Genomic DNA, 27,322 nt, shown 5'->3' on the forward strand with positions numbered 1-27,322 from the left:
GGACTTTGGGTAGCCTTCCACACTGTAATGGCAGAGTTGAGTAGTTGGAACAGGAATAGGACAGCTCATGGGGCTAAAATATTTACCATCTGGTTCTTCAAGGAAAATGTGCTTACCTTTCATCTAGAACACATACATAATTCCAATGACATATTTGCTGCTAGTGCAAAATTGTGATGGTCAGGCTATTCATCCTTTTCACAGGTTAACTATTTCTTAAATTTCAGCTGCATGTGTGTGTATGTATACATACACATACATACACATATATATATATATATATATATATATATATATCTCAACCATGAGATATACAACATAAAAAATGTATCCAATTTTAAAATTTTAAAAATTGACATGATGCTTAGAATAAGTAAAGAATTTCATGTAGAAAATAAATAAAGTACTGATTGTGATTATAATATTATGATATAATACCATAAGCATAATCCCTAACATTTATTTCTAAAATCAGTTACATCAAAGTGGTGATAATTCAGCATATAGACATCTATCAGTAAGTAGTGCAGAAACGATCAAATCAAGGGCTTGGGTTTTATTCCCAACTTTGTGACCAGTTCACCACGTAACCCAGCCAATTCTTACTCTTCCTCCTGGTGTCTGTTTTCTCAGGGTGAATAAGGACAGTGAGTCATCAGGACTTTAGTTTTGGAAACTTCTTTCATAAATCTGTGGTAATGACTTTATACCTGTCTTTTGGATTTTAATGAAGTGTAAAATATTTTGACATCAACAATCTATTAAACTGTGAGCAATTTTTAAATTTTTTTGAGAAACATTTAGATCCTTCTCATCTTAACTGTATTAACTGTATGTCTTATACTGAAAGGAGAAATTTCATGGAAAATATCTTGCAATCTTGCATGTGGTAAAATCTATTTAATGTAATTTAATTTAATTTTATAGGCAGCCATGCAGAATTGTAGTTGTAGGAGACAGGGATACATATATACATATATATATATATTTTATATTTATTATATTTATATTATATTTATATTTATATATGTGCAGGATTTATATGATATATATGAGTGAACATATGCGCACACATAAGTACATGCATGCACACATGTACATATATGTGCACATAATTGCAACATGTGTATGTATATACAAAATCATATATATTTATATCTATGCAGGATTTATGATATATATGAGTGAACATATATTCACATGCATAAATACATGCATACACATATGTGCATATATGTGCACATAATTTCAGCATATGTGTGTATATATAAATCATATATATTTATATTTATGCATGTGCAGGATTTATATGATATATATGAGTGAACATATGCACACACATAAATACACACATGCACACATGTACATATGTGTGCACATAATTGCAGCATGTGCATGTCTGTAGAGACACATACAAGCCAATTACACTAAGACCTATGGATGATCTACTCAAATAACTGAAGGATGAGAAAAATAGCTAAATCTCATGTTTTTTCTTCTGATTATATTTCATGGTTTAAAGAAACTTTTGGTTCTTTCCAAGCAATTACATATAAAAGAGTCTGAGCAAAACTAAATGGGGGGGTATGACCATCGACCACACATGTTCTCAGATCAAACCACAGAAGGTACAGCCATCAAATCCATGTGGTTGGATGGCCTCAGTGGACTTTAGGGAAATGTGTGAGAGAGAACCCTATATGAGCAGCTTTGTGAAGAGACCTGGGCTTCACCAAATAACGTTTAAGATAAAAGGTTTAACTTTTCTGTAAATTTGTATCACTCCAACTGACATTTACGCAGAGGCTGTAGAAGTTTAGAGTCTGGATGGACCGACCATCAGTGACCATGAGCAGTCAGGGATGACTTTGGAAATAGGACATGGAAATCAGTCTTGAGTGAAGCTTGAAAAGATGAATAAAAATGGGAGACTTGAAAAGTAGGCAGGGTCTGGATATAAGTACAATGCATGGTGTGAGCGTAGCCCTAGAAATGCAAATGTTTGGGAGACGTGCAGAAATTAAGCTGGACAGGAAGGCAGTAAAGACAGAACCTCACGCTAAAAACACACCGAGGAAGGTCAGATTATGGAAGGCCTTGAAAGTCAGCCCATGGAGACAGATGACCCTTTTCCAGAAAACAATGAGAAATTTTACCCAATTTCTGAATAGGGGAGTGATCAGTTTAAAATGGTACTTGAAAAGGTTATTTTTCAGCAAGGGGCTGAGAACGTTGGTGGTGGGGGAGCAGAAGTAGTCAGATCACACGGGGCACTCTGAGACTCAAACTGAACATTGTAAATTTCTTCACAAAAAAGGAACTAAAGATGGGGCTCCAGGAACTGTTAAATGAGGTGCGAGTGTGGGTTTTACTATGAGATCTGCTGCCTGAGATAATTCATCGGATACCAGCTTAATCACAGATGAAGTCAGCACTCACACAAACAAAGCAAAATCCCGTTCCAAGAGTCTATGTCAGATGCTAAAATAATTAATCATGTAACACGGTTAATTACATTAATTAGTATCTGTCTGTTTTAGCAGAAACCTGTTAAATAAAAGCAGCTCAAAAAAGTTAACTTTGGAGGGCGGAACAAGATGGCGGAGGATTAGGAGACCTGGATTTCATCTCCTCTCAGGAATTCAGCTGGATAGGGATCAAACCATTCTGAACACCTACAAACCCAACAGGAGATCGAAGAAAAGAAGAACAACAACTCTCTCATCAGAAAAGCGACCACTTTCTGGAAGGTAGGAGGTGCGGAGAACTGAATCCGAGGCGATATTCGGGAGGATAGACGGCGGGGGAGGGGCCTCCATCAGCCGCTTCTGGCAAGTGATAGAACCACGGAGCACAAAATCGGAACTTTTAGAAGTCGGCTCTGCTGAGGGACATCACTCTGGTGGCTAAGTGGGGGGTGGAACCCTCCGGGACAGTGTGGTCTCAGGACCCTCGGGGTCACAGAAAGACCGGGGGTGCCTGAGTGCGGCAGAGCTCCCAGGTAACGGAGCAGGGAAGCCAGCTGCAGAGGCGGAGCTCAGGCGCGGGCTCTCAGCTCGGGGTTGCCATAAACCGTGATCTGCGGCACAGTCGGGCCCCTGCTCCTCCAGCAGGGACCCAACAAGCGGCAGATCCGGGGACACTCACCTTCCTCCCCCGAGAGAAGCCACGCGGGAGTGCACCGCGGGGATCTGCTGGGTTTGGAGACTCCACCCGGGGTCGGGTGCCAGAGATAGAAACGCGCGGTCACAGGCCGGGCGAGCACGGAGTGCGGCCGGAGACCGGGGAGACGGGAGTGACTGACGGCTTTTCTCTGGGGGCTCACTGAGGAGCGGGGCCCCGAGTTCTCGGCTCCTCGGGAGCAGAGATTGGGAGGCCGCCATTTTCACTCTCCGCCTCCAAAGCTGTACGGAAAGCTCGCAGGGAACAAAAGCCCCGGAGAGCAAACCCGAGCAGATTACTTAGTTGGGAGGGGGCAAGGGCAGGGCAATTCCAACTCCAGGAAAGACATTTGGGAACCACGGCAACAGGCCCCTCCCCCAGAAGATCAGCGACAACAGCCAGCCAAGAATAAGTTTACCAATCAATGAGAACAGCAGAACTCCAGCGCTAGGGGAACACTACACATAGAATTCATGGCTTTTTTACCATGATTCTTTAGTCTTTCAAAGTTAATTTTTTTTTAACTGTCATTTTTTCTTTTCTTTTTTTTTTAGTTTTTCTTTTTCCCTTTTTCAACCAACAACTTATCAATCACTTATTTAAAAAAAACATTTTTATTTTTCATTTTTAGAGTCATATTCTATCCCTTCATAGTAGTTACCCATATTTTTGGCATATATATATAAGTTGTTCTCTCTTTAAAATTTTGGGATACATTTTCTTCTAACAGATCAAAATATACCCTAAATCTCTAGTATATGTTTTTTTTCTACTCCCCTGCCTGATCACATTCTCTCCCTTTTTTTCTCTTTTTTTTCTTTTTTTAAATCCTCTTCTTTCTTTTTTCAAACAACTTCTTATCAATTCCTTTTATAAATTTTTTTATAATTTCCATCTTTACAGTCATATTCCATCCCTTCATCATATCAACCCTTATTTTTGTACATATATAGGTTTTTCTTTCTTTAAAATTTTGGGAGGCACTTTCTTCTAACAGACCAAAATACACCCAAAATCTAGTCTGTGGCACTGATCTATATACCAACCTGATCATATTTGATCACATTCTGGTTTTTTTGTTGTTGTTGTTTTGTTTTGTTCTGTTTTTGTTTGTTTTTATCTTTTTCTTTTTCTTTTTTCTCTCTTTCCCTTTCTTTTCCCACTGTTTCAGATCTTTCCTGATTTGTTTAGAGTATATTTTCTGGGGACGTTGTTACTCTGCTAGCATTTTGTTCTCTCATTAATCTATTCTCCTCTGCACAAAATGACAAGATGAAAAAATCACCTCAACAAAAAGAACAAGAGGTAGTACCGACTGCCAGGGACCTACTCAATACGGACATTAGTACGATGTCAGATCTAGAGTTCAGAAACATCACTTTAAAGATACTAGCTGGGCTTGAGGAAAGCATGGAAGTTATTAGAGAAACCCTTTCTGGAGAAGTGAAAGAACTAAAATCTAACCAAATAGAAATCAAAAAGGCTATTAATGAGGTGCAATCAAATATGGGGGCACTACCTGCTAGGATAAATGAGACATAAAAGAGAATCAATGATACAGAAGTCCAAATGATGGAAAATAAAGAAGCTGAGAAAAACAGAGATAAACAACTACTGGATCACGAGGGCAGAATTCGAGAGATAAGCGATAGCATAAGACGAAACAACATTAGAATAACTGGGATCCCAGAAGAAGAAGAAAGAGAAAGAGGGGGTAAGAAGGTATAATGGAGCAAATTATAGCAGAGAACTTCCCTAATTTGGGGAAGGAAACAGGCATCAAAATCCAGGAAGCACAGAGAACCCCTCTCAAAATCAATAAAAATAGGTCAATACCCCGACATCTAATAGTAAAGCTTATGAGTCTCATACACAAAGAGAAAATACTGAAAACAGCTAGGGAGAAGAGATATGTAACCTACCATGGTAGAAACATTAGATTGGCAACAGACCTATCCACAGAGACATGGCAGGCCAGAAAGGACTGGCAGGATATATTCAGAGCACTAAAGGAGAAAAATATGCAGCCAAGAATACTATATCCAGCTAGGCTGGCATTGAAAATTGAAGGAGAGATAAAAAGCTTCCAGGACAAACAAAAACTAAAAGAATTTGCAAACACAAAACAAGCCCTACAGGAAATCTTGAAAGGGGTCCTCTAAGCAAAGAGAGACCCTAAAAGCAACATAGACCAGAAAGGAACACAGACAATATACGGTAACAGTCACCTTACAGGCAATAAAATGGCACTAAATTCCTATCTTTCAATAGTTACCCTGAATGTAATGGGCTCAATGCCCCAATCAAAAGACACAGGCTATCAGATTGGATTAAAAAACAAGACCCATTGATATGCTGTCTGCAAGAGACTCATTTTAGAACCAAAGACACCCCCAGATTGAAGGTGAGGGGGTGGAAAACCATTTACCATGCTAATGGACACCAAAAGAAAGCTGGGGTGGCAATCCTTATATCAGACAAACTAGATTTTAAACCAAAGACTGTAATGAGAGATGAAGAAGGACACTCTATCCTACTTAAAGGGTCTATGCAACAAGAAGATCTAACAATTATAAATACCTATGCCCCTAACATGGGAGCAGCCAATTATATAAGGCAATTAATAACAAAAGCAAAGAAACACATCGACAACAATACAATAATAGTGGGGGACGTTAACACCCCCCTCACTGAAACGGACAGGTCATCTAAGCAAAAGATCAACAAGGAAATAAAGACTTTAAATGACACACTGGACCAAATGGACTTCACAGACATATTCAGAACATTCCATCCCAAAGCAACGGAATACACATTCTTCTCTAGTGCCCATGGAACATTCTCCAGAATCGATCACATCCTAGGTCATAAATCAGGTCTCAACTGGTACCAAAAGATTGGGATCATTCCCTGCCTATTTTCAGACAACAATGCTTTGAAAGTAGAACTCAATCACAAGAGGAAAGTCGGAAAGAACTCAAATACATGGAGGCTAAAGAGCATCCTACTGAAGAATGAATGGGTCAACCAGGAAATTAAAGAAGAATTAAAAAAATTCATGGAAACCAATGAAAATGATAACACAACTGTTCAAAGTCTTTGGGATGCAGGAAAGGGAGTCCTGAGAGGAAAGTATATAGCAATACAAGCCTTTCTCAAGAAACAAGAAAGGTCTCAAATACACAACCTAACCCTACATCTAAGAGAGCTGGAGAAAGAACAGCAAATAAAGCCTAAACCCAGCAGGAGGAGAGAAATAATAATGATCAGAGCAGAAATCAATGAAATAGAAACCAAAAGAACAGTAGAACAGATCAAGAAAACTAGGAGCTGGTTCTTTGAAAGAATTAACAAGATTGATAAACCCCTGGCCAGACTTATCAAAAAGAAAAGAGAAATGACCCAAATCAACAAAAGCATGAATGAAGGAGAGATCACAACCAACACCAAAGAAATACAAACAATTATAAGAACATATTATGAGCAACTCTATGCCAGCAAATTAGATAACCTGGAAGAACTAGATGCATTCCTAGAGATATATCAACTACCAAACTGAACCAAGAAGAAATAGAAAACCTCAACAGACCTATAACCACTAAGGAAATTGAAGCAGTCATCAAAAATCTCCCAAAAAAAAAAGCCCAGTGCAGGATGGCTTCACAAGGGAATTCTACCAAACTTTTCAAGAAGAATTAATACCTATTCTTCTGAAACTGTTCCAAAAGATAGAAATGGAAGGAAAACTTCCAAACTCATGTTATGAGGCCACCATTACCTTGATCCCAAAACCAGACAAAGAGCCCATTAAAAAGGAGAATTACAGACCAATATCCTTGATGAACATGGATGCAAAAATTCTCACCAAATACTAGCCAATAGGATCCAAAAGTACATTAAAAGGATTTTTCACCATGACCAAGTGGGATTTATCCCTGGGCTGCAAGGTTGGTTCAACATCCACAAATCAATCAATGTGATACAATGCATTAACAAAAGAAAGAGCAAGAATCATATGTTCCTCTCAATAGATGCAGAAAAAGCATGTGACAAAGTACAGCATCCTTTCTTGATCAAAACTCTTCAGAGTATAGGCATAGAGGGTACATACCTCAATATCATAAAAGCCATCTATGAAAAACCTACAGCAAATATCATTCTCAATGGGGAAAAACTGAGAGCTTTCCCCCTAAGGTCAGGAACTCGGCAGGGATGTCCACTATCACCACTGCTATTCAACATAGTATTAGAAGTCCTAGCCACAGCAATCAGACAACAAAAAGAAATCAAAGGCATCCAAATTGGCAAAGAAGAAGTCAAACTCTCACTCTTTGCAGATGATATGATACTTTATGTGGAAAACCCCAAAGACTCCACCCCAAAACTGCTAGAACTCATACAGGAATTCAGTCAAGTGGCAGGATATAAAATCAATGCACAGAAATCTGTGGCATTCCTATACACCAACAACAAGACAGAAGAAAGAGAAATTAAGGAGTCGATCCCATTTACAATTGCACCCAAAACCATAAGATACCTAGGAATAAATCTAACCAAAGAGACAAAGGATCTGTACTCAGAAAACTGTAAAATACTCATGAAAGAAATTGAGGAAGACACAAAGAAATGGAAAAACGTTCCATGCTCATGGATTGGAAGAACAAATATTGTGAAGATGTCAATGCTACCTAGAGCAATCTACACATTCAGTGCAATCCGCATAAAAATACTATCCACTTTTTTCAAAGAAATGGAACAAATAATCCTAAAATTCGTATGGAACCGGAAAAGATCCCGTATAGCCAGAGGAATGTTGAAAAAGAAAAGCAAAGCTGGCCGCATCACAATTGCAGACTTCAAGCTCTATTACAAAGCTGTCATCATCAAGACAGTATGGTACTGGCACAAAAACAGGCACATAGATCAATGGAACAGAATAGAGAGACCAGAAATGCACCCTCAACTCTATGGTCAACTCATCTTTGACAAAGCAGGAAAAAATGTCCAATGGAATAAAGGCAGTCTCTTCAACAAATGGTGTTGGGAAAATTGGATAACCACATGCAGAAGAATGAAACTGGACCATTTCCTTACACCACACTCAAAAATAGACTCCAAATGGTTGAAAGACCTCAATGTGAGACAGGAGTCCATCCAAATCCTAAAGGAGAACACAGGCAGCAACCTCTTCGACCTCAGCCGCAGCAGCTTCTTCCTAGAAACACCGCCAAGGGCAAGGGAAGCAAGGGCAAAAATGAACTATTGGGACTTTATCAAGATAAAAAGCTTTTGCAAAGCAAAGGAAACAGTCAACAAAACCAAAAGACAACCGACAGAATGGGAGAAGATATTTGCAAATGACATATCAGATAAAGGGCTAGTATCCAAAATCTATAAAGAACTCATCAAACTCAACACCCAAAGAACAAAGAATCCAATCAAGAAATGGGCAGAAGGCATGAACAGACATTTTTCCAAAGCAGACCTCCAAATGGCCAACAGACACATGAAAGAGAGCTCAATATTGCTCGGCATCAGGGAAATCCAAATCAAAACCTCAATGAGATACCACCTCACACCAGTCAGAATGGCTAAAATGAACAAGTCAGAAAACAACAGATGTTGGCGGGGATGCGGAGAAAGGGGAACCTTCCTACACTGTTGGTGGGAATGCAAGCTGGTGCAGCCACTCTGGAAAACAGTATGGAGGTTCCTCAAAAAGTTGAAAATAGAGCTACCATATGATCCAGCAATTGCACTACTGGGTATTTACCCCAAAGATACAAAAGTAGGGATCCGAAAGGGTACGTGCACCCCGATGTTTATAGCAGCAATGTCCACAATAGCCAAACTGTGGAAAGAGCCAAGATGTTCATAGACAGAAGAATAGATAAAGAAGATGTGGTATATATATACAATGGAATATTATGCAGCCATCAAAAGGAATGAGATCTTGCCATTTGCAATGACGTGCATGGAACTGGAGGGTATTATACTGAGCGAAATAAGTCAAACAGAGAAAGACATGTATCATATGACCTCACTGATATGAGGAATTCTTAATCGCAGGAAACAAACTGAGGGTTGCTGGAGTGTGGGGTGGAGGGGAGGGAGGGGGTGACTGGGTAATATACACTGGGGAGGGTATGTGCTCTGGTAAGCGCTGTGAATTGTGCAAGACTGTTGAATCTCAGATCTGTACCTCTGAACCAAATAATGCAATATATGTTAAGAAAAAGAAAAAGAAGAAGAAGAAGAAGAAGGTAGCAGGAGGGGAAATCGGAGGGGTAGACGAACCACAAGAGACGATGGACTCCAAAAAACAAACTGAGCGTTCTAGAGGGGATGGGGTGGGAGGATGGGTTAGCCTGTGATGGGTATTGAGGAGGGCACATTCTGCATGGAGCACTGGGTGTTATGCACAAACAATGAATCATGGAACACTACATCTAAAACTAATGATGTAATGTATGGGGATTAACATAAGAATAAAAAAATTAAAAAAAAAAAAAAAGTTAACTTTGACCAGTAAGCTTGTCCTGTGAACCCTAAAGGAAGAATTTATGGCTTTTTTTTTTTTTTTTTTTAGTATTTCAATCTACAAAGGTTTATGCTATAAGAAACATCATTTCTTCAATTTTTTTGAATAGAACAATGTTGAGATAAATAAGATACATTTTAAATAATTTGAAAAAGCAAGTGTGTAGAGGTTAAAGGCCCAATGCTCTGTATAATGCCCCAAGTACACATTCCTCCTATAAAGCAGGCACATAGTTTTTAGGTTTTAAAGAAAAAAACACCTGGGAGGTAAAAATAATCTTCTAAAATATGGACTATTAAAAATGTGGTTCATTTTTCATGTGTCTAAAGTATGCATAATAGCTTTTGATACCAGAGATACATGAGAAATATTTTCGTAGCGGAATAACAAAAAATTAGCAGAGTAACCACTGGGTCTTTGTTTTTTGTTTTCGTTGTTGTTTTAATAACATAAAAGGACTTCTTGGCCCATGGATTTTGGCTCAAAGGGAAAAACAAAAGAAAGCAAAACAACAAAAAAGCACATTCTAATGAAAGCAGTAATACTTAAATTTTTTAAAAAGTATTTAATCAGCATCAGAATTGAGTTGTGACTTATATTTAAATATTTGCATATACTACAACTTGATTTTAAAATTAAGGAAACAACTTGGGGCACCTGGGTGATTCAGTTGGTTAAGCATCTGCCTTCGGCTCAGGTCATGATCTCAGGGTCCTGAGATCAAGTCCTGCACTGGGCTCTCTGCTCAGTGGGGAGCTTGTTTCTCCCTCACCCTCTGCCCCCCACTCTCGTGCTCTCTCACACTCCCTCTCTCAAATAAATAAACAAAATCTTTAAAAAAATAACTAAAAAGTAAGGAAATAACTTTAAATTAAAAAACCCTCAGATATTCTCTTCCAGTATTTAATTCCTGCTACCATCTCAGAGATATGGAAAACAATCAGTTCAACAAGTTACAATGAGAATAAATAGCTTCAGTTGAGCCTCAGTAAGCATATATGTGGATTTGGGCATGAAATTGTCCAAGACGATCACAAATACTGACATTTTGGTCATTATTAGAAGGAAATCAGGTTTTGCCCATAGCAAAATGAATTCCTGAGATCTTACCAGATGTCACCCAGATCTTATGTCTTCTGAAGCACTATTCCTTAAAATGTTTTATTTATTTTTTGGTGATATTTCTATAACCCTATTACTGTGGAGCATCACTTCAAGGCATGCACAGTATCCAGTGAGCTACACAGATCAATAAAAAGGGCACAAAGGAAGAGGAGCTGGAAACCAACCTCATTCACGGTGGCATAGTAGTTCTCGTGTTTGAACGTGGGCGAGTTGTCATTCCTATCCCTCACCACGATTCGAACTTCATGGTAGATCACAGTGCCCACCTTCTTGTTGATGCACTGGACTTGCACCACGATGGAGTGTATGTTCATCGGGGGCTGCAATACAGAAGTTGCATCTTTTTGTTAAGAAAAGCATTGAAACAGAAGCTTCTCACGGTCAAAGCCCACTTGTTTCATAAAATGTTCTATGCTTGCTCATTTTAGAATAAGAATAATGTATAAAAATTGATCCATTTGCCCCCTTTTAAGGACAAGAGAAGGCATTTGTGATTATTTCACTGTTTAATTTATTTGTGTCTCAGAACATAGGATCTCGACAAGCATGTGGACCACCGGAGGATCGGTGATGAGCACAATCACAGAACCAGCGCAGAGATGGAGGGAAAGAACGGAGTCTGTCCCTCCAGAAGGTAAAAAAACAATGATATGAACTTGCAATCTGTAAAAACGATGTGTTAATGATAAAATCCTTGGGGAAGAGGGGCTGCATACTATGTATGCTCATTTACACTTTTGCTAAAATATAGGTTTATAGCCGATAAAAATTAAAATGTAATCAAAAGAAGAATCTGTTCACAATCCAACCAAACTTACCCGTTTTATACATTTAAATGCTTATTTGCTAATCTTTCTTTTTCTAAATATACACGTATTACACACACACACACACACACGGTGAATCATCCCATGTTTGTAAATACAGATTTATTACAGCATTTGGGTATATACTATGATGCAGTATCACGTGATTTAATGGTACTCCATCATGAGTCTATAGCATAATTTATCTTAGTACAAACTGATAAGATGTTCTATGCTGTCAATTTTTATCATTATAAACCATATTTCAATAAATAATCTGTATATAAATATGTGCCCACTTGCTCCCTTTTTAATGATGAATTCCTGAAGGTGAAAATTGTCTTCCAAAGGGCACTTACTAACTCAGGTCGCACGGCAAAGAGGTTTCAGAATTGGGATGCAAAACTACATCTCTTTGACCCTTAGTCAAAGTGTTTAATGCTACAAAATATTCCCTTGCGGTTTTTAAATCTTCTTCAAGCTTCCAAAATTTTCCCTCTAAAGACATCCTTTTATCAGAATGACGTATTCTGGCCACCCTTCTGAAAGACAAGGTCCCCAGTCGGCTCTCTCCTTCCAACTTCTCCCCTCACTGTTTATTTTTCTTTATTGCATTTCTCCCCTGCCTCTTGGCATATCACTCATTTTACAATATTGATTTCAGTCCACCCTCCTTCACTGGCTGGGAAGTCCATGAAGCCTGGCGTGTGGTGTTGTCATCACTAAGGCTGTCTGCCCAGTAACCATACTGTGTGCCTGAGTAGATAATTGTGCACTCCTCACGTCAGACTACGCGGCTTCCGGCCAGTTATGGTGACCTACTAACAATACACTCGGAGCAAAATCTCTCAGCGCTTAGCTTGCTCCTCTCTACAAATAGGGATAAAAACACCAATATGATAGGATTACTGTAAGTATCACCCAAGGTTACCCTGTGCCAGGCACAACTAGCAGATGTGATTTTTTTATTTATAAAAAGTTAAATTCCCAAGAAAGCAAAATACACGGAATTTATAAAATACAAACTGATAATCTTGGATTATGAAATAACTTATTAAATATTTGGATTGAAACTGATTTAAGGACACAGCAATGATCCCTGGAGGCTAAGATAGGTTCATTAAAAATGTCACTAGGCCGCATTTCTAAGTGAGAAGAATGCTGTAGAGACTATATCTAAACTGAAGCAAACTTTGCTGAATCTCAAGGTAATTTTTACATCCAGGAAAGAAAAAGTAACTTTAATTCATTTGTACCTGACTGAATAAATGTACCTAGAGAGAATAAATTTAAGAATCATTAACATATGCAGGAAGGTATCTGGTGAAGGGTCATATAGCTCTGTGTTCTAATATATACCCCATTTCCCTTTTAATTACTGACATAAATGAAGGCATTAAAAATCTGTGAATGTCACAAAGCTGAGAAGGATATATCATACATTTAATGATGAAAGGCAACATTCAAAATCATTTTAATAAGTCAGAATGCTAGGTTATATAATGATATATTTTTACAATAATAAATTTAATTCACCTCATTGGTATCAGGACACTGTAAACGGACTGCTGGGGCAGTGATACAAACTTCATATTCATTAATAATATCAGATGCAGTGATAGGTGGACTATATTTAGCACCATTTTATGGGCAGACAGTATGTGAAGTCTGAACACCTTGAGAAAGTGTGATAAAAACTGAGGATATTTAAGCTAAAAAATGCAAGATGCACCAGACATCTGAATGGTTATTTTGAAAAGATCTATTAGCTGATTCATTGCAGTCTCAGAGAGCAGAAATAACAACAATGAATAAAAAATATCACAAAGCTTTTTTTTTTCTTCAATATAAGTAGAGAGTTTTTATTAATCCAGAGCAGCACAGAATAGAATGGACTATCTTATAAAGCAAGCCCATCACTGAAAATCTGCAACCTTGAGGCAAAAAGATCATTTAAAAAGATTAGGTCTCTCCATTTTTACTATGAGTTTGAAAATGTTTTCTTTAATAGATTTTTAAGGAAATTTCTGCATATTTCAATTGTAAAGTAAAACAAAACAAAACAAAACAAATAACAGCAAAAAACCCCACAAAACCCATCACAAATATAAAAAACAAAACAAACAACAAAAAACCCCACAACCCCCCCAAAACTATCAAAACTACAAAAAACAAAATAAAACAAAAAACAAATACTTGTACTGTTAGTCCTTCGCACCCCTTAGAAGACAGGTGAATTAAGTTCTTCTAAAGTTATTTATCTTCTAAACATTACAAGAGACCTATAAAAGCATTTCCTCTCAACTTCTAGCACTATACTGAGTGGGAAGGTGGTAGATCTGGGAAAGAGAGGTCACAATCTTTGCAAGAAGGGAATCAAATGCACTGGGCACTGAGCCCCTACTTAGTCCTGCGACGTGCCCATAAATCAGACATAACCGGTCACTTGGAACTCTGGTGCTCTCAGCCAGCTCCCTATGCAACTGTGAGTCACGTGGATAGCCTTAGCTTGCAATAAATTCCAACCATAAAGGATCACGTTGAAGGCTAGAATTCCCTGCAGCTCATATATAACACACGTTATAATCTTGCCTTGGAATGGATTCTATTCTGCTGTATAAGAAGGTCATAAATATATCAAGTGCAGTTCTACAAGTCAGTGAGAGTTTAGGGACTATAAAATGCTTAGGAATCTGATAGGGAAATTTTGGGTTATCTTTCATACCTGGTGGCAAAAATAAGTCCTGGCAGTTTTATCTTCCCTAATTCTCTTACATTGCTTCATACATAAAGAAGAAGAAGAAAAAAAAAAAAAAACTGTGTATAAATTGTTTTGGGCTAATTACTTAAAACAACTATCTTTCACATATACCTAGACATGCCAACTACTCTCCCACTTTAAAAATGAATGTTTAACATAATATCTGAATGCATGTAAGTATGTTAGCATACATGTGGGTATGGGTCTCGATATGTTTAGGTTTTGATATGGTTTCATAAGGTTTTGAAATTATATATACCAACAGTAGATGGACATTATCTCTGAAGAGTATGTCTGAAAGTAGAAAGTAAGGAAAGAAAATTTTCCAACGAATATGCATGAATTTTGTAATTTGAAAGAAGACAAAAATTAAAAATTTTATTATGAGTTTTTCAGACAATCACTTAGGATTTAACATGCAGGGGTGCCTGGGTGGCTCAGTCAGTTAAGTGTCTGCCTTTGGCTCAGGTCATGATCCCAGTGTCCTGGGATCGAGCCCCACATTGGGCTCCCTGCTCAGCGGGAAGACTGCTTCTCCCTCTCCCACTCCCCCTGCTTGTGTTCCCTCTCTCACTGTCTCTCTCTCTGTCAAATAAATAAATAGAAATCTTAAAAATAAAAAGGATTTAACATGCAAAGTAAGGTTTTTATAAGAAATTTACTGATGTGAACAGTGCTGACTATAGCTTTCATCTTTAATCCAAGGGGAACTGAGTTTTCTCAAGAAATCATGTTATTTGGAAGCCTTCTGGTTTAAAGTGAAAACAGATTTTTAGCCAACCTGTGCAAGACTTGATTTTATTTTTCCTAAAGCAAAGGCCAACTTTATTCAATCCTCATAGGAATGAAAGGATTTTGTCATGATTTGTCTTCCTATGTACTTACTACCTTTACAAAATGAAAAATCTTCATTATTTCACAAATCAAGTGGAAGACAGTGAAAGGAAGTAAGACACAGTATGTTGTAGAAATTAGTTTTAGATAATGAAATAAACTTAAAGGAAATGGCTGGTCAGAATTATGAGTGTCCCTCACAAATTAAAGTTTCATAATAAATGATGTATTGACATAAGTTGCCTAAAGGAGAAAGTACCAATTTGAAAATATAATTAGGATAATGTAATATTTAGAGAAATTTTTCACAAGCAACTATTAAGGACATTTGGTCTATTTAATTATATTTATTAAATTCAAAATTCAGTGTGGTTTGGGATTAATATGCAGTCCTTGTGAGGTAAGCAAATCTCATAAAACTGGTATGATATAAATATAAATATAAAGCAAGTCAAGAAGTTTTGAATGTTTTAGAATTTAGAGCAAGAAACTACATACCAGTGTAACATGAAGAAGTCTTTTACATAGAAAGTGGCATTTAAGGCATTTCTTCGTAGTAGATGACATTCAACTGATGGCAGAGGGTAAAGGTACTTTCTAAGCATAGATTTAAAAGAGTACCAGGGAGGGGATCGCTGGCTGGTGCAGACAGTAAAGCCTCCACTCTTGGTTTCAGCTCAGGTCTGATCTCAGGGTCATGGGATCGAGCCCCATGTCGGGCTTTGCACTCAGCACGGAGTTTACTTGAGTTCCTCTCCCTCTGCCTCTCTACCCACTCTCTCTCTCTCTCAAATAAATAAATAAATCTTTAAAAAATAATAAAAATAATAAAAAAGTAGGCATCTACTGACAAGATCAGAAATGTGTGTGGGGCACCGAATGTACAACAGGTTGAATCATGACATATGGTGAGAGGACTATTAGGAGATTGTCCCAAAGTCCAAGCGAGGATCAAGAGGCTCATAGTGCAGCTATGCTGTTGGCCGTGGAGGCCAGCAGGCCATGGGAGGGAAAGTGGGCAGCTCGGTGGTGACATGGACACTGGCCGGGGGCCAAGAGTCAAAGTGCAATGCGCAGCTGCTAACTTAGGGTCTGGAAGACGAGAAGGTAAGATGTTTGGGATTTCCATGAACATGATTTCTCTCTGTTCAAAGCTTTTAAATGTTTGCCCAGAGTTTTTCAATAAGTGTAATAGAACTATGCCATAATCATATTTTTCTTTCTATTATTGTTTTAATTATCAATGTCATTATGACCACTACTATCCCATGCCCAACAGTGATGGGGGGATACTGGTCAAGTGAGACACTCATTTGGATTTCAAACATCTCATGTGATGCTCCCTCATTACTGAGACCTATTTTTCATGCCAGACAACATATTTTGGTTGTTTTATCATTCATAACTCTTCATTTTACACTTTCACATTCTCCCTCTCTCTTCCTCTTTTTCCTGAAGGAAATCTATGGAACTTCAGTAAATAGAAATAAAAATAGGGAATACAAAAATAGTGACCATCAGGGCAAGACTTACGGACTAAGCTTGAAAACTGTCAAAAGCTCCTATGTATACACTGTCATATAGAAGTTTTCTAGTTAAATGCAAATATTGGAAGCTTGAGAAGCTTTACATTTTATTTTAATCCTCAGAAATTTCCATAAAGATCATTTGTTATTTTACTTATTTCTTAACATTGAATCTTAAAAATATTTTTTTAAAGATTTTATTTATTTATTTGAGAGAGAGAATGAGAGACAGAGAGCACGAGAGGGGAGAGGGTCAGAGGGAGAAGCAGACCCCCCGCTGAGCAGGGAGCCCAATGTGGGACTCGATCCCGGGACTCCAGGATCATGACCTGAGCCGAAGGCAGTCGCTTAACCAACTGAGCCACCCAGGCGCCCTTAAAAATATTTTTTTACATTAAATTTTCATTTAGTTCTATGCAGCAATAACTGTTTGAACATTTCCACTAAGAGATGGTTTATGGCCTCAATGAACAAAGTACAGAAAACATGATTAAAATTCCTTCTCTGGGAAACACACTTTCCCCAACCACTGAAGAAAGAACAGGTGGAAATGAACGTGGATCTACCATGTGGCCGAGCCCTTCTCCCTGTCTTTAACTGAGTCAAGCCAGTGAGTATTGAGGTGCTCTCTCTCATCAATTAGAAAAGACATAGTGCCTGTGGTCAGTCCGCATTAAAAGCTTACAGGGAGCTGGTGCAATGGGGTGGACATCAATAAGAGCCAAAGCTACATACAGCCAAAGAAATGGGTGGACAAAATTATAAGTACACAAAGGAACCTGATCTGTGGGAAGAAGGAAACTCAACACATACACAGAGAAATGTAGAGATTAGAGATCACGTGATCCAAGAACAGGTAGTTTCCTCTGTCCCTGATAAATTTGTAATATCGCTAAAATCAAATTATTTTTCATTTCTATGGTGATATTCTTAATACTCTTCACCCACTGACTTGAGCTCATCTGGAGGCATTTTTGTGCCTTCCTTATAAGCCAAAGAACTTTGAGTAAAATCAGAATATTCCTATGCAATGATCTGAATTTTCTGTCCCTTTAAAATTCACATGTGGAAATTCTAACGCCCAGTAAGATGGTATTAGGAGGTAGGGCCTTCAGCTGACTGGCACATAGGTTTCAATGCAGAAAACATTCAACTTCAGGCATGATTTAAAAATGTACTGTTTCAGGGCGCCTGGGTGGCTCAGTTGGTTAAGCGACTGCCTTCGGCTCAGGTCATGATCCTGGAGTCCCAGGATCGAGTCCCGCATCGGGCTCCCTGCTCAGCAGGGAGCCTGCTTCTCCCTCTGACCCTCCCCCATCTCATGTGCTCTCTGTCTCTCTCATTCTCTCTGTCTCAAATAAATAAATAAAATCTTTTAAAAAAATATACTGCTTCAAAAGGGCAAACATCCCTTTATTATGCTACTTATAAAATATATTTTGGGGAGATGAGCGTAAGAGGCAGAAATTCTAACACCTGGTGAATTTCATCCTCTACTTCTTATTCCCCTTTAACAACATGAATCAGTTTATTAGGTGATGAGATTAACACCCTTATAAAAGAGGCCTCAGAGAGCATCCCAGTCCTTTTCCACCATGTGAGAATCTGCAACCTGGAGAGGACTCTCCCCTGACCTTGCTGGTTTCATACACTCAGCCTCTGGAACTACAAGAAATAAATTTCTGTTGTTTCTAAGCCATCCAGTCTGTGGTATTTCATTATAGCAGCCCAAATGGGCTAAGACACTTAGAAAAGCATCATTGTATTTCAAAAGCACAGTGGAAAAAAATTCCACTCACAAAATATTTCCAGGGCAATTTTCCCCTAAGAAGTATTAAAATAAATTCTACCCTGGTGACAATAATATGGAGTTTTGGCAGCTGTTATTAGGGTCAAACCCTGATTATTGACTCTCTTTTGCTATTCAGAGCATTCACATTTTTTTGTTATGATTTATTATATTCATAAAACGAACAACTCAAAGAATGTTGGCAACCACTCAAAGAAATGCATGTCAGGAAACTAAGAGAATGCAGAGGTAGGTATATTTATACCAGAAAAAAAGAAAAAGATTCCAAAACATAGACTGTAATAAGAAACAAAGAAAGACATTACATAATGATAAAGAGGTCATCCAGTGAGAGGATATAACATTTGTAAACACTTATGCACATAACATAGGAGCACCTAAATATATAGAGTAAATATTAACAGAACTAAGGGGAGAGACAGACAGCAATACAATAATAGTGGAGGACTTTAATGCCCCACTTACATCAACACATAGATCATTCAGACAGAAAACCAATAAGGAAACATCGGCCTTGAACAACGCATTAGACCGGATGGACTTAGACACACATACAGAACATTCTATTCAAAAGCAGCAGAATATACTTCTTCTCAAGTGCCCATGGAACATTCTCCATAAGCAGTCATATGGGAGGCCACAAAGAAAGCCTTAATAAATTCAAGAATGTTGAAATCATATCAAGTGTCTTTTCCAACCACAATGGTATGAAACTAGAAATCAATTATAAGAAGAAAACTGGAAAATTCACAAGCACATGGAGATTAAAGTACATGCTACTGAATAACCAATGGGCCAAAGAAAGAATAAAAAGAGATATTAAAAAAAATACCACGAGACAACTGAAAATTGAAATATAATGTACTCAATTTAGAAGATGTAGGAAAAGGAGTTCTAAAAGGGAAGTTCAGGGCGCCTGGGTGGCTCAGATGGTTAAGCGTCTGCCTTCGGCTCAGGTCATGATCCCAGGGTCCTGGGATCAAGTCCCGCATTGGGCTCCCTGCTCCTTGGGAGCCTGCTTCTCCCTCTGCCTCTCTCTCTCTGTGTCTCTCATGAATAAATAAATAAAATCTTAAAAAAAAAAATAAAAGGGAAGTTCATAGGGATAAATGTCTACATCAAGAGACCAGAAAAATCTCAAATAATCTAACTTTACACCTCAACAAGCTAGAAAAAGAAGAACAAACGAAACCCAAAGTTAGTACCAGAGAGAAAATAACAAAAATCAGACCAGAAATAAATGAAATAGAGAATAAGAGAGATAACAGAAAAGGTCAACAAAACTAAAAGCTTTCTTTGAAAAGATTAACAAAATTGGCCAACCCTTAGCTGGACACAGCAAGAAAAAAAAAGACAGAGAGAGAGAGAAAGAGAGAACTCAGATAAATACAATTAGAAACAAGAAGGATATATCACATCTGATACCTCAGAAATACAAAGGATCATAAGAGACTACTAAGAATAATTAGACGTCAACAAACTGGACAAGACTGCAAGAAACGGACAGATTCCTAGAAACACAAACCTAACAGGACTGAATCATGAAGAAACAGAAAATCTGAACAGAATGATTACTAGCAAGGAGATAGAATCAGTCATCAAAAACCTCCCAAAAAAGAGAAGTCCAGGACCAGATGGCTTCACTGGTCCATCCTACCAAACATTTGAATGAATACCAATCCTTCTCAAACTCTTCCATAAAGAGAAGGAACTCTTCTAAACTCACTGTATGTGGACACATTACCCTGATACCAAAACTAGACAAAGACACCACAGGAAAAGAGAACCATCAAGAATTGCAAAAAGACGGGCGCCTGGGTGGCTCAGTTGGTTAAGCGACTGCATTCGGCTCAGGTCATGATCCTGGAGTCCCGGGATCGAGTCCCACATCGGGCTCCCTGCTTGGCAGGGAGTCTGCTTCCCCCTCTGACCCTCTCATGCTCTATCTCATTCTCTGTCTCGAATAAATAAATAAAATCTTTAAAAAAAAAAAAGAATTGCAAAAAGACTTGACGTCCAAAATAGGAGATTGTTTTGAAAAATAATCTCAATTTATTCATCCAGTAAAATGCTATAAGGCCATTAAAAACAATTATATATACATTCATTCACAAAGAAGGATGTATATTACAAATCACATTTAAAAAGCAGGCTGAAAAGGGACACCTGGTGGCTCAGTCAGATGAGGGTCCAACTCTTGATTTTAGCTAAGGTTGTGATCTTGGGGTCCTGAGTCTGAGCCCCGCATTGAGCTCTGCACTCATCAGGGAGTCTGCTTGAGATGCTCTCTCTCCCTCTCCCTCTGCCCCGCCCCTCCATGCTCTCTCTCTCTCTCAAATAAATAAATAATTTAAAAAAGCAGGCTGAGGGGCACCTGGGTGGCTCAGGCGTTAAGCGTCTGCCTTCGGCTCAGGTCATGATCCCAGAGTCCTGGGATCGAGCCCCGCATCGGGCTCCCTGCTCCACAGGAAGCCTGCTTCTTCCTCTCCCACTCCCCCTGCTTGCGTTCCCTCTCTCGCTGTCTCTCTCTCTGTGTCAAATAAATAAATAAATAAATCTTAAAAAAAAAATAAATAAATAAAAATTAAAAAAGCAGGCTGAATGCATTATATACAGTATGATATAAAGACACATGCCTATATATACATATGTATACACACACATATGCTTGAAATAATACACAGCAGGATATTAAATATTTTCTTTAGATGGAAAAGCAATGTTTGTACATGTGCTTTTTATTTTCTGATATGTGCACCATAAGCATATGTTATTTTATAATTAAGTAAAATTAAAATTTCCAGTTGTGATTAGATTTGGGCTAAACGCACTGATTTTCCGCGCTCATCTCCTAGTAGGAACAGTCTATGCTTCACATAAAACAGATGGGCGCTGGGTTAAGAATTTTCAGAATAAAAGCCTTTAGACTGATGAATAAAGCCCTGAAAGCACTGTGGCATCAGAGAGAGCAATTCACAAGAATTTAAAAAATTCAAAGGTTAATGTAGGACATGGTAAACTGCACTGAAGTAGGAGGTTACATTGAGATTTATCTTTTCCGAGGCACATGGAGATCACTTTCTATTAAGGGAAATGTGGCAGACATCTAATAGCTAGGGAAATAGCGAGGGAAACATTAAGACTACAGCAAGTTACTCCAGTCAGACAGGATATAAGAGTACATACGCAGTAAATAATCATTCCTTCTCTTGGTTCCCTTTACAATTCCTGATTCTGAGATGCAAGATTCTAACAATTTGGGAGTAAGAAAAGTAAGATGATATTTTATCCAAGGCAAGATCTGTAACCTGGGGTCTATGTAACCTTCATAGTTAGTCAAATTCTTGAATTTGAAGGCACCTAATTTATTCATGAGCAAATAAACTTTTTCTTGGGAAATGAGTCCATTGATTTGATCAGAATCCTGAGCAAGTGCTCCCTCCTCCCAAAAATGAAGACTGACCAACAAATCCATCCATCAAAGAGCGGATTTCAGCCTAGTATCATTATTTCCTTGATTTGTGGAAATTTAGTACTGGTAAAGAGCAATTAGGTGAGCCTCTGAGTATGTATTTCTTAACGATGCAATTCATTCCTGATATGTTATAGAGATTTGGCAGTTTCTTGACATCAAACTGTTTTTTCCACTTTTATTGTCACTCTAACTTGATGGCCCCCTTTGCCGGCTAGCAAGTCCACACCATGCACTGTTACTTTTATTCTTCTTATGCTTCTGACTTCTTCTACGCTACTCCTTTTACTATGTTTATACTTCGACTTGTAACTCTTTGCTTAAATCCAGCTCACACATTTATCCAGGAGGAATTCCCTGACACCAAAACCCAAATATTCAGCAGCATGGCTTCTTAGTTAATTAGCTGAGTGGACTTAGACGTTCTTCACCTATACAGAGTACATGATAGCAGCAGGCTAGCAAAATATACAACAACAATATACAACAAAACAACAAGCAAACAAAAATCATGGAAGGCTAACAGAAGATAGATAACCTTTTATGTCTTTAAGAAAGACTTTTTTTAAAAGATTATAAAGCAAAAGACATTTATCATCTACAAGACTGCATAAAATTAAAAACATGCAAAAAGGGCATCATATCAGAATAGGATGAGTACACTTAGCTATGGAGACAGATAAAAAATCACCCCCATTGCTTTACTGTTCTCATTTCCCCATAGACAAGTGCTAAATGTTAGACTGGCTATGTCTAAATGTATCACACAGTAGATATATGAAAAAAAAATAATTAGCAAAACTTTAAGATTCCTTCCACCTCCAAAATCCAATGATTCTGCAAAGCATCTGTAATCAGAAAACTCTGAAAACTACTATATTTGAGGTGCATTCTGTGTCTAGTTGAGTCTTGCCTTGAGCTCATATGAACTCTCATCGTCTCTTTAGTACTGTCTTCCGGTGATCTCAATGACTGTGTTTGCCAACTCAATATCCTGCACATATGTGAGCCTGTGTTTGGCTTTTTATTTATAAATTTTCCTCTACAATATTCACTTCACAATTAATATCCTTTAGATGTCCTTGTCTACAGCATCTTTAGATAATTCAGGTAGGTGCCCACTGACAACAGTTTAATTTACAAAATATCTTGGTAAGTTTAACTTGACCATAGCATTCCTAATTGAAAAGAGTATTTTAAGTAGAAGGAAATTAGTTTTGATTATTGTGTTTAAAAAAAAAAAAAAACAGCCCAGATGATTCTTTAACTGATACTTATGCATATTGTTTGTAGTTATTGCCTTCAAGTCAAACCATGTTAAGTGTATTCCCATGGTACTGTTTCAGTTTTGCTTATGTACGATAAATGCTGCCCTTATCAAAAATTAAAAAAAAAATAATACGAGGGAAGCAGATACTTATCTTTCAAAGTAAAGATAATTTTTGGTAAGTAATTAAAATAATGTTGTAGGTTGGAGACACAGAACACAGTTTATTTATACTGAAGGATATCATTGCTTTCTCCTCATAATTCAGACCAAGAACTTGTGCTTTTAATATGAAATGAAACAAAAATGTTTTCAAAAGACAATGATTTTCCAGCAAAATAGTAAATTATTATAATTAGCTATTAAGTTAAGAAAAGGAGGGCGCCTGGGTGGCTCAGTTGGTTGGGCGACTGCCTTCGGCTCGGGTAATGATCCTGGAGTCCCGGGATCGAGTCCCGCATCGGGCTCCCTGCTCGGCAGGGAGTCTGCTTCTCCCTCTGATCCTCCTCCCTCTCATGCTCTCTGTCTCTCATTCTCTCTGTCTCAAATAAATAAATAAAATCTTTAAAAAAAAATAAAAAAATAAAAGGAAACGATATAAAATAACATTGGTCTAAAAGAGAGAAATATTCTCTAATTCTGCTAGCAGGTTGCCCATTATAAAATGCATGGGACTTGGATCTGAATGTCCCTAATTATGGCCAGTACAGGATGCCCGTAGGTAATGCAGCTGGGGGCGTTCTTGCAGCATTCCAGTCTGGCCCGTTATCCGGACTGCTCTCACAAAACTGAAGACTTAGAAGATAAATTAAGCCCAGACAAGATAACAACTGTCCTTTTTCCCTTTTACACCTTCTAGGTGCCCAGTCCGAATTGTGAAATGTGGGGTAGAAAGAATGTGCTGTGATGGAAGGACACAGTGAGTGGGGGGCGGTGGGGCAGCATCGAGGCGGACTTCTTCCCCTACGTGGACCCTGACAGTCCCACTCCTCCTCTCCACCCTGCCCACTGTCCCCATCTGCAACCACAGCTCCATTAGCAGCACTGCAGCCCCCCAAGAGGACAAAGACAGCCCATCCCGGTGGGAGAGTCCTGTGCCCCGCCTGACTCACCACAAAGCTCTGAGAGACTCTGAATTTTAGATGTGAAATGAATGAGGGGTCCTCCACCCCACACCACAATGTAAAGTGGGTCATAAATCTGAGAGACTCAGGTTCACCGAGCTGAATGCTCGCTCCTTGTGAGAGCACCTTCTGTGCTCAGCCCAACACACTGTGTCCTCGAGTCACCCAAGCTGCACTCCCAGACCCTCGCCCTGCTTCTCCTACTCTTCCAGACCCACCATCCCCTGGTCAGGGCACTCTACCCTCACCTTGTTCCTGGATGTCAGGGGAAAATACAATGGCTCTCTCAGACACAGACGGCCCCTTCCCTCCTTATTCTTCCTTCCGGGAGTTAAAAAAAAAAATGTTTTTTGTTGATAAGCACAGAAAATCATGTCAAATTCTACAGAGAAAGTTTGATACCCTATCAGCAAACACATGCAGCTACTTATACCAAATAGGTTGTGACATGGGGACAAAGGAAAAAAGAGTCACTAACGTCTCTATCCAGAACTCTGCCCGTGCTGTTCAGGAAGAGCATTTGCTGAACAGGGTCCAGCAACACCCAGTAATCCACGTTGTCCTTTAAGGAAAGTTCGATGGTGGGGTCTGGTCCTCCAGCAGTCCCTTTGATCAGCATGTTATCCACCAGAATCGTACCTGTGGGCCAAAGACAGTTATTTGAAAACATATGCTACTCGTACGGATTCTTGAGCAAGATCGTATGCTTAAAACCCAGTTGACTGGCAAATCCGTTTTCAACCAGAAAATATTCAATGTTATGTCTGGAATGAGATAGAAAATGTCCTGTCTCCAAAAGGCGAGAATAACCTTTATTCCACTATTTATAAATGGTATTTTTGGGAGATGAAGGTGGCGGGGAGAGATTCAACCACTTGGTGAGTTTCATCATCTCTTTCTTGTTTCCCTTTTGACAACTTCAATCTGTTCCCCTCCCTGTCCATCACTCCTCACAGGTGTGATCACTGGGTTTCACCCCGAACAAAAGGAAATGCCTGAGACACAGAGAATGATATTTCAGTTCCCTCAGTAAGACTTCTGATATGAAAAGAGATAGCCTGAAAATAAGAGAAAAGAAGAAAAGGAAGAGATAAAGAAGTAGCAAGGTCTTCCATGGTGAGAACTGCTTCTTTCTTTTTTATCTTGGAGCAAATCCATAAAACATAAATCTTAATGTGAAAGACAAAACTAGTGTGCAGACACAAGACAGACTTCATTCTTCTTGCAGACGCGTCTGGGGTACTTGACCAGAACAACACACTATTCCAATGGAACATTTTGGTGCTTGCTTTCTTACTATCTTTGTAGCAGGCTAAATTGTAGACATTTGTTGAGTGAGTTGAAAAGACAGCACATCTCTAATCTTTCCTATTTTGTTAAAAATTCCATGCATTTTGCAAGTTGGATGCAAACAGAACTGATGCGATTCAAATCCCATTTTTCCCCCCATACAACAACAATCCTTCTGCCAAACAATAATGCACTATAGCTTAGGGCAATCATTTTCAGCCGATCCATTTTATTAAAATTATGGCATCGAGAAGAGATGGGGCTATGCAAATAAAAATGTACCCTCCTAAAGACATTAGAATAAATGGCATATATCTAGAGAACTCATTGCCTTAGGATAACATACAAGAATACATAGATAATCCATAAATATAAATCTAGCTTGAATAACAATGCAAAACGTATCTGCTGCATTTTCTTAAGGCATGGAATTGGCCTATATGTTATATCATTGCATCATCACAAATAAAAGGGGGGGTCTCTTTGGAAGATTTTCTCAGCAAATAGTAATTAAAAATAATAAAAGCTATACTATTTTTGTTTCTAATAGTATTATCAATGAGCTTTATCTGCCTGGCGAATGTTGAAAGGAACCACCCTTTCGTAGCAATAAATCTGAATAATGTTTAAACACATACTCTCTCACACACACACATTTCTAAATGGCAGATTATCTCCTACTTTATTCACATATTGGTACACAGGCCTGTAAATACAGAGTGAAACTGATCCTTCTATTTTTCATAGAAATGGCAACTAGATTCCCTACAGATAATATATCCAAAAGTACATTCAGACAATGGTGGTATTTTCTGACCTGGGAATATGTTCAAGGCTCGAGTACACACTTGTTTACAATTACGTCACACCACTAAAATGTTTGAAAAATTATTTTGTAAGTCAATATGTAATTAGGAAATTAAATGAGGTTCTATTTACTGATGAAGAAAAAGATACAGAAATGTACAGCAGTGGGTCGGCTGGCAGCGCTCATACCTCCACTCAGCCCTGCCTTATACCAGGAGCCACAGGCTTCCTGAGACATGCAGAGGGAGGGGCAGGGACCCCCCCCCCCGGGGTTCCAATGGATCATAACCAGAGAACTTGCCATCGTTATCTTAACGACAATTAGCGCAGTAAAACTAAGACAGTATATCTGGACTTATATTTTGTTTAATGATGTCTAATTTTCCTGGAGAAGATCCAACTATGTTTTCTGGCTCCATCCTCAGCCCTGTGTTCTTCCATGACCGTAACTCAGCAAGAATGGTTTCCAGGGCTAGTGCACCAAAAAAACAAAAAGCTTTGTTTTCTTTCACCAGAATACACCTCCAAGTTGCTAAAATCTCTCCATACTTTCGGGGCGCCTGGGTGGCTCAGTTGTTAAGCATCTGCCTTTGGCTCAGGTTGTGATCCCGGGGTCCTGGGATCAAGCCCTGCATTGGGCTCCCTGCTCAGCGGGAAGCCTGCTTCTCCCTCCCCACCCCACTAGTGCTCTCTCTCTCACTATCTCTGTCTCTCCCCAAATAAATAAAAATCTTTAAAGAAAAAATCTCTCCATACTTTCATAATCCATGTTACCTTGACCAAAATTTTGGAGAAGA

At 38.6% G+C, this 27,322-nt stretch overlaps 1 protein-coding gene across 8 annotated transcripts in view; it reads right to left on the minus strand.

The window, feature by feature from the left end:
* Positions 1 to 27,322, minus strand: part of PCDH15 (protocadherin related 15) — a 789,625-nt gene that overhangs the window by 490,776 nt on the left and 271,527 nt on the right. For all 8 annotated transcript variants that reach the window (XM_035008612.1, XM_035008611.1, XM_035008610.1 and 5 more), the window contains 2 exons: positions 24,907 to 25,067; positions 10,993 to 11,148 (listed from right to left, as the gene is read on the minus strand). In XM_035008612.1, the coding sequence (XP_034864503.1) occupies positions 10,993 to 11,148; positions 24,907 to 25,067 (317 nt within the window). The remainder of the gene's footprint in view (positions 1 to 10,992; positions 11,149 to 24,906; positions 25,068 to 27,322) is intronic.

Source organism: Mirounga leonina, unplaced genomic scaffold, assembly GCF_011800145.1.
Source record: "Mirounga leonina isolate KUSES-001 unplaced genomic scaffold, KU_Mleo_1.0 Mir_152, whole genome shotgun sequence".
NCBI classification, from domain to species: Eukaryota; Metazoa; Chordata; class Mammalia; order Carnivora; family Phocidae; genus Mirounga; species Mirounga leonina.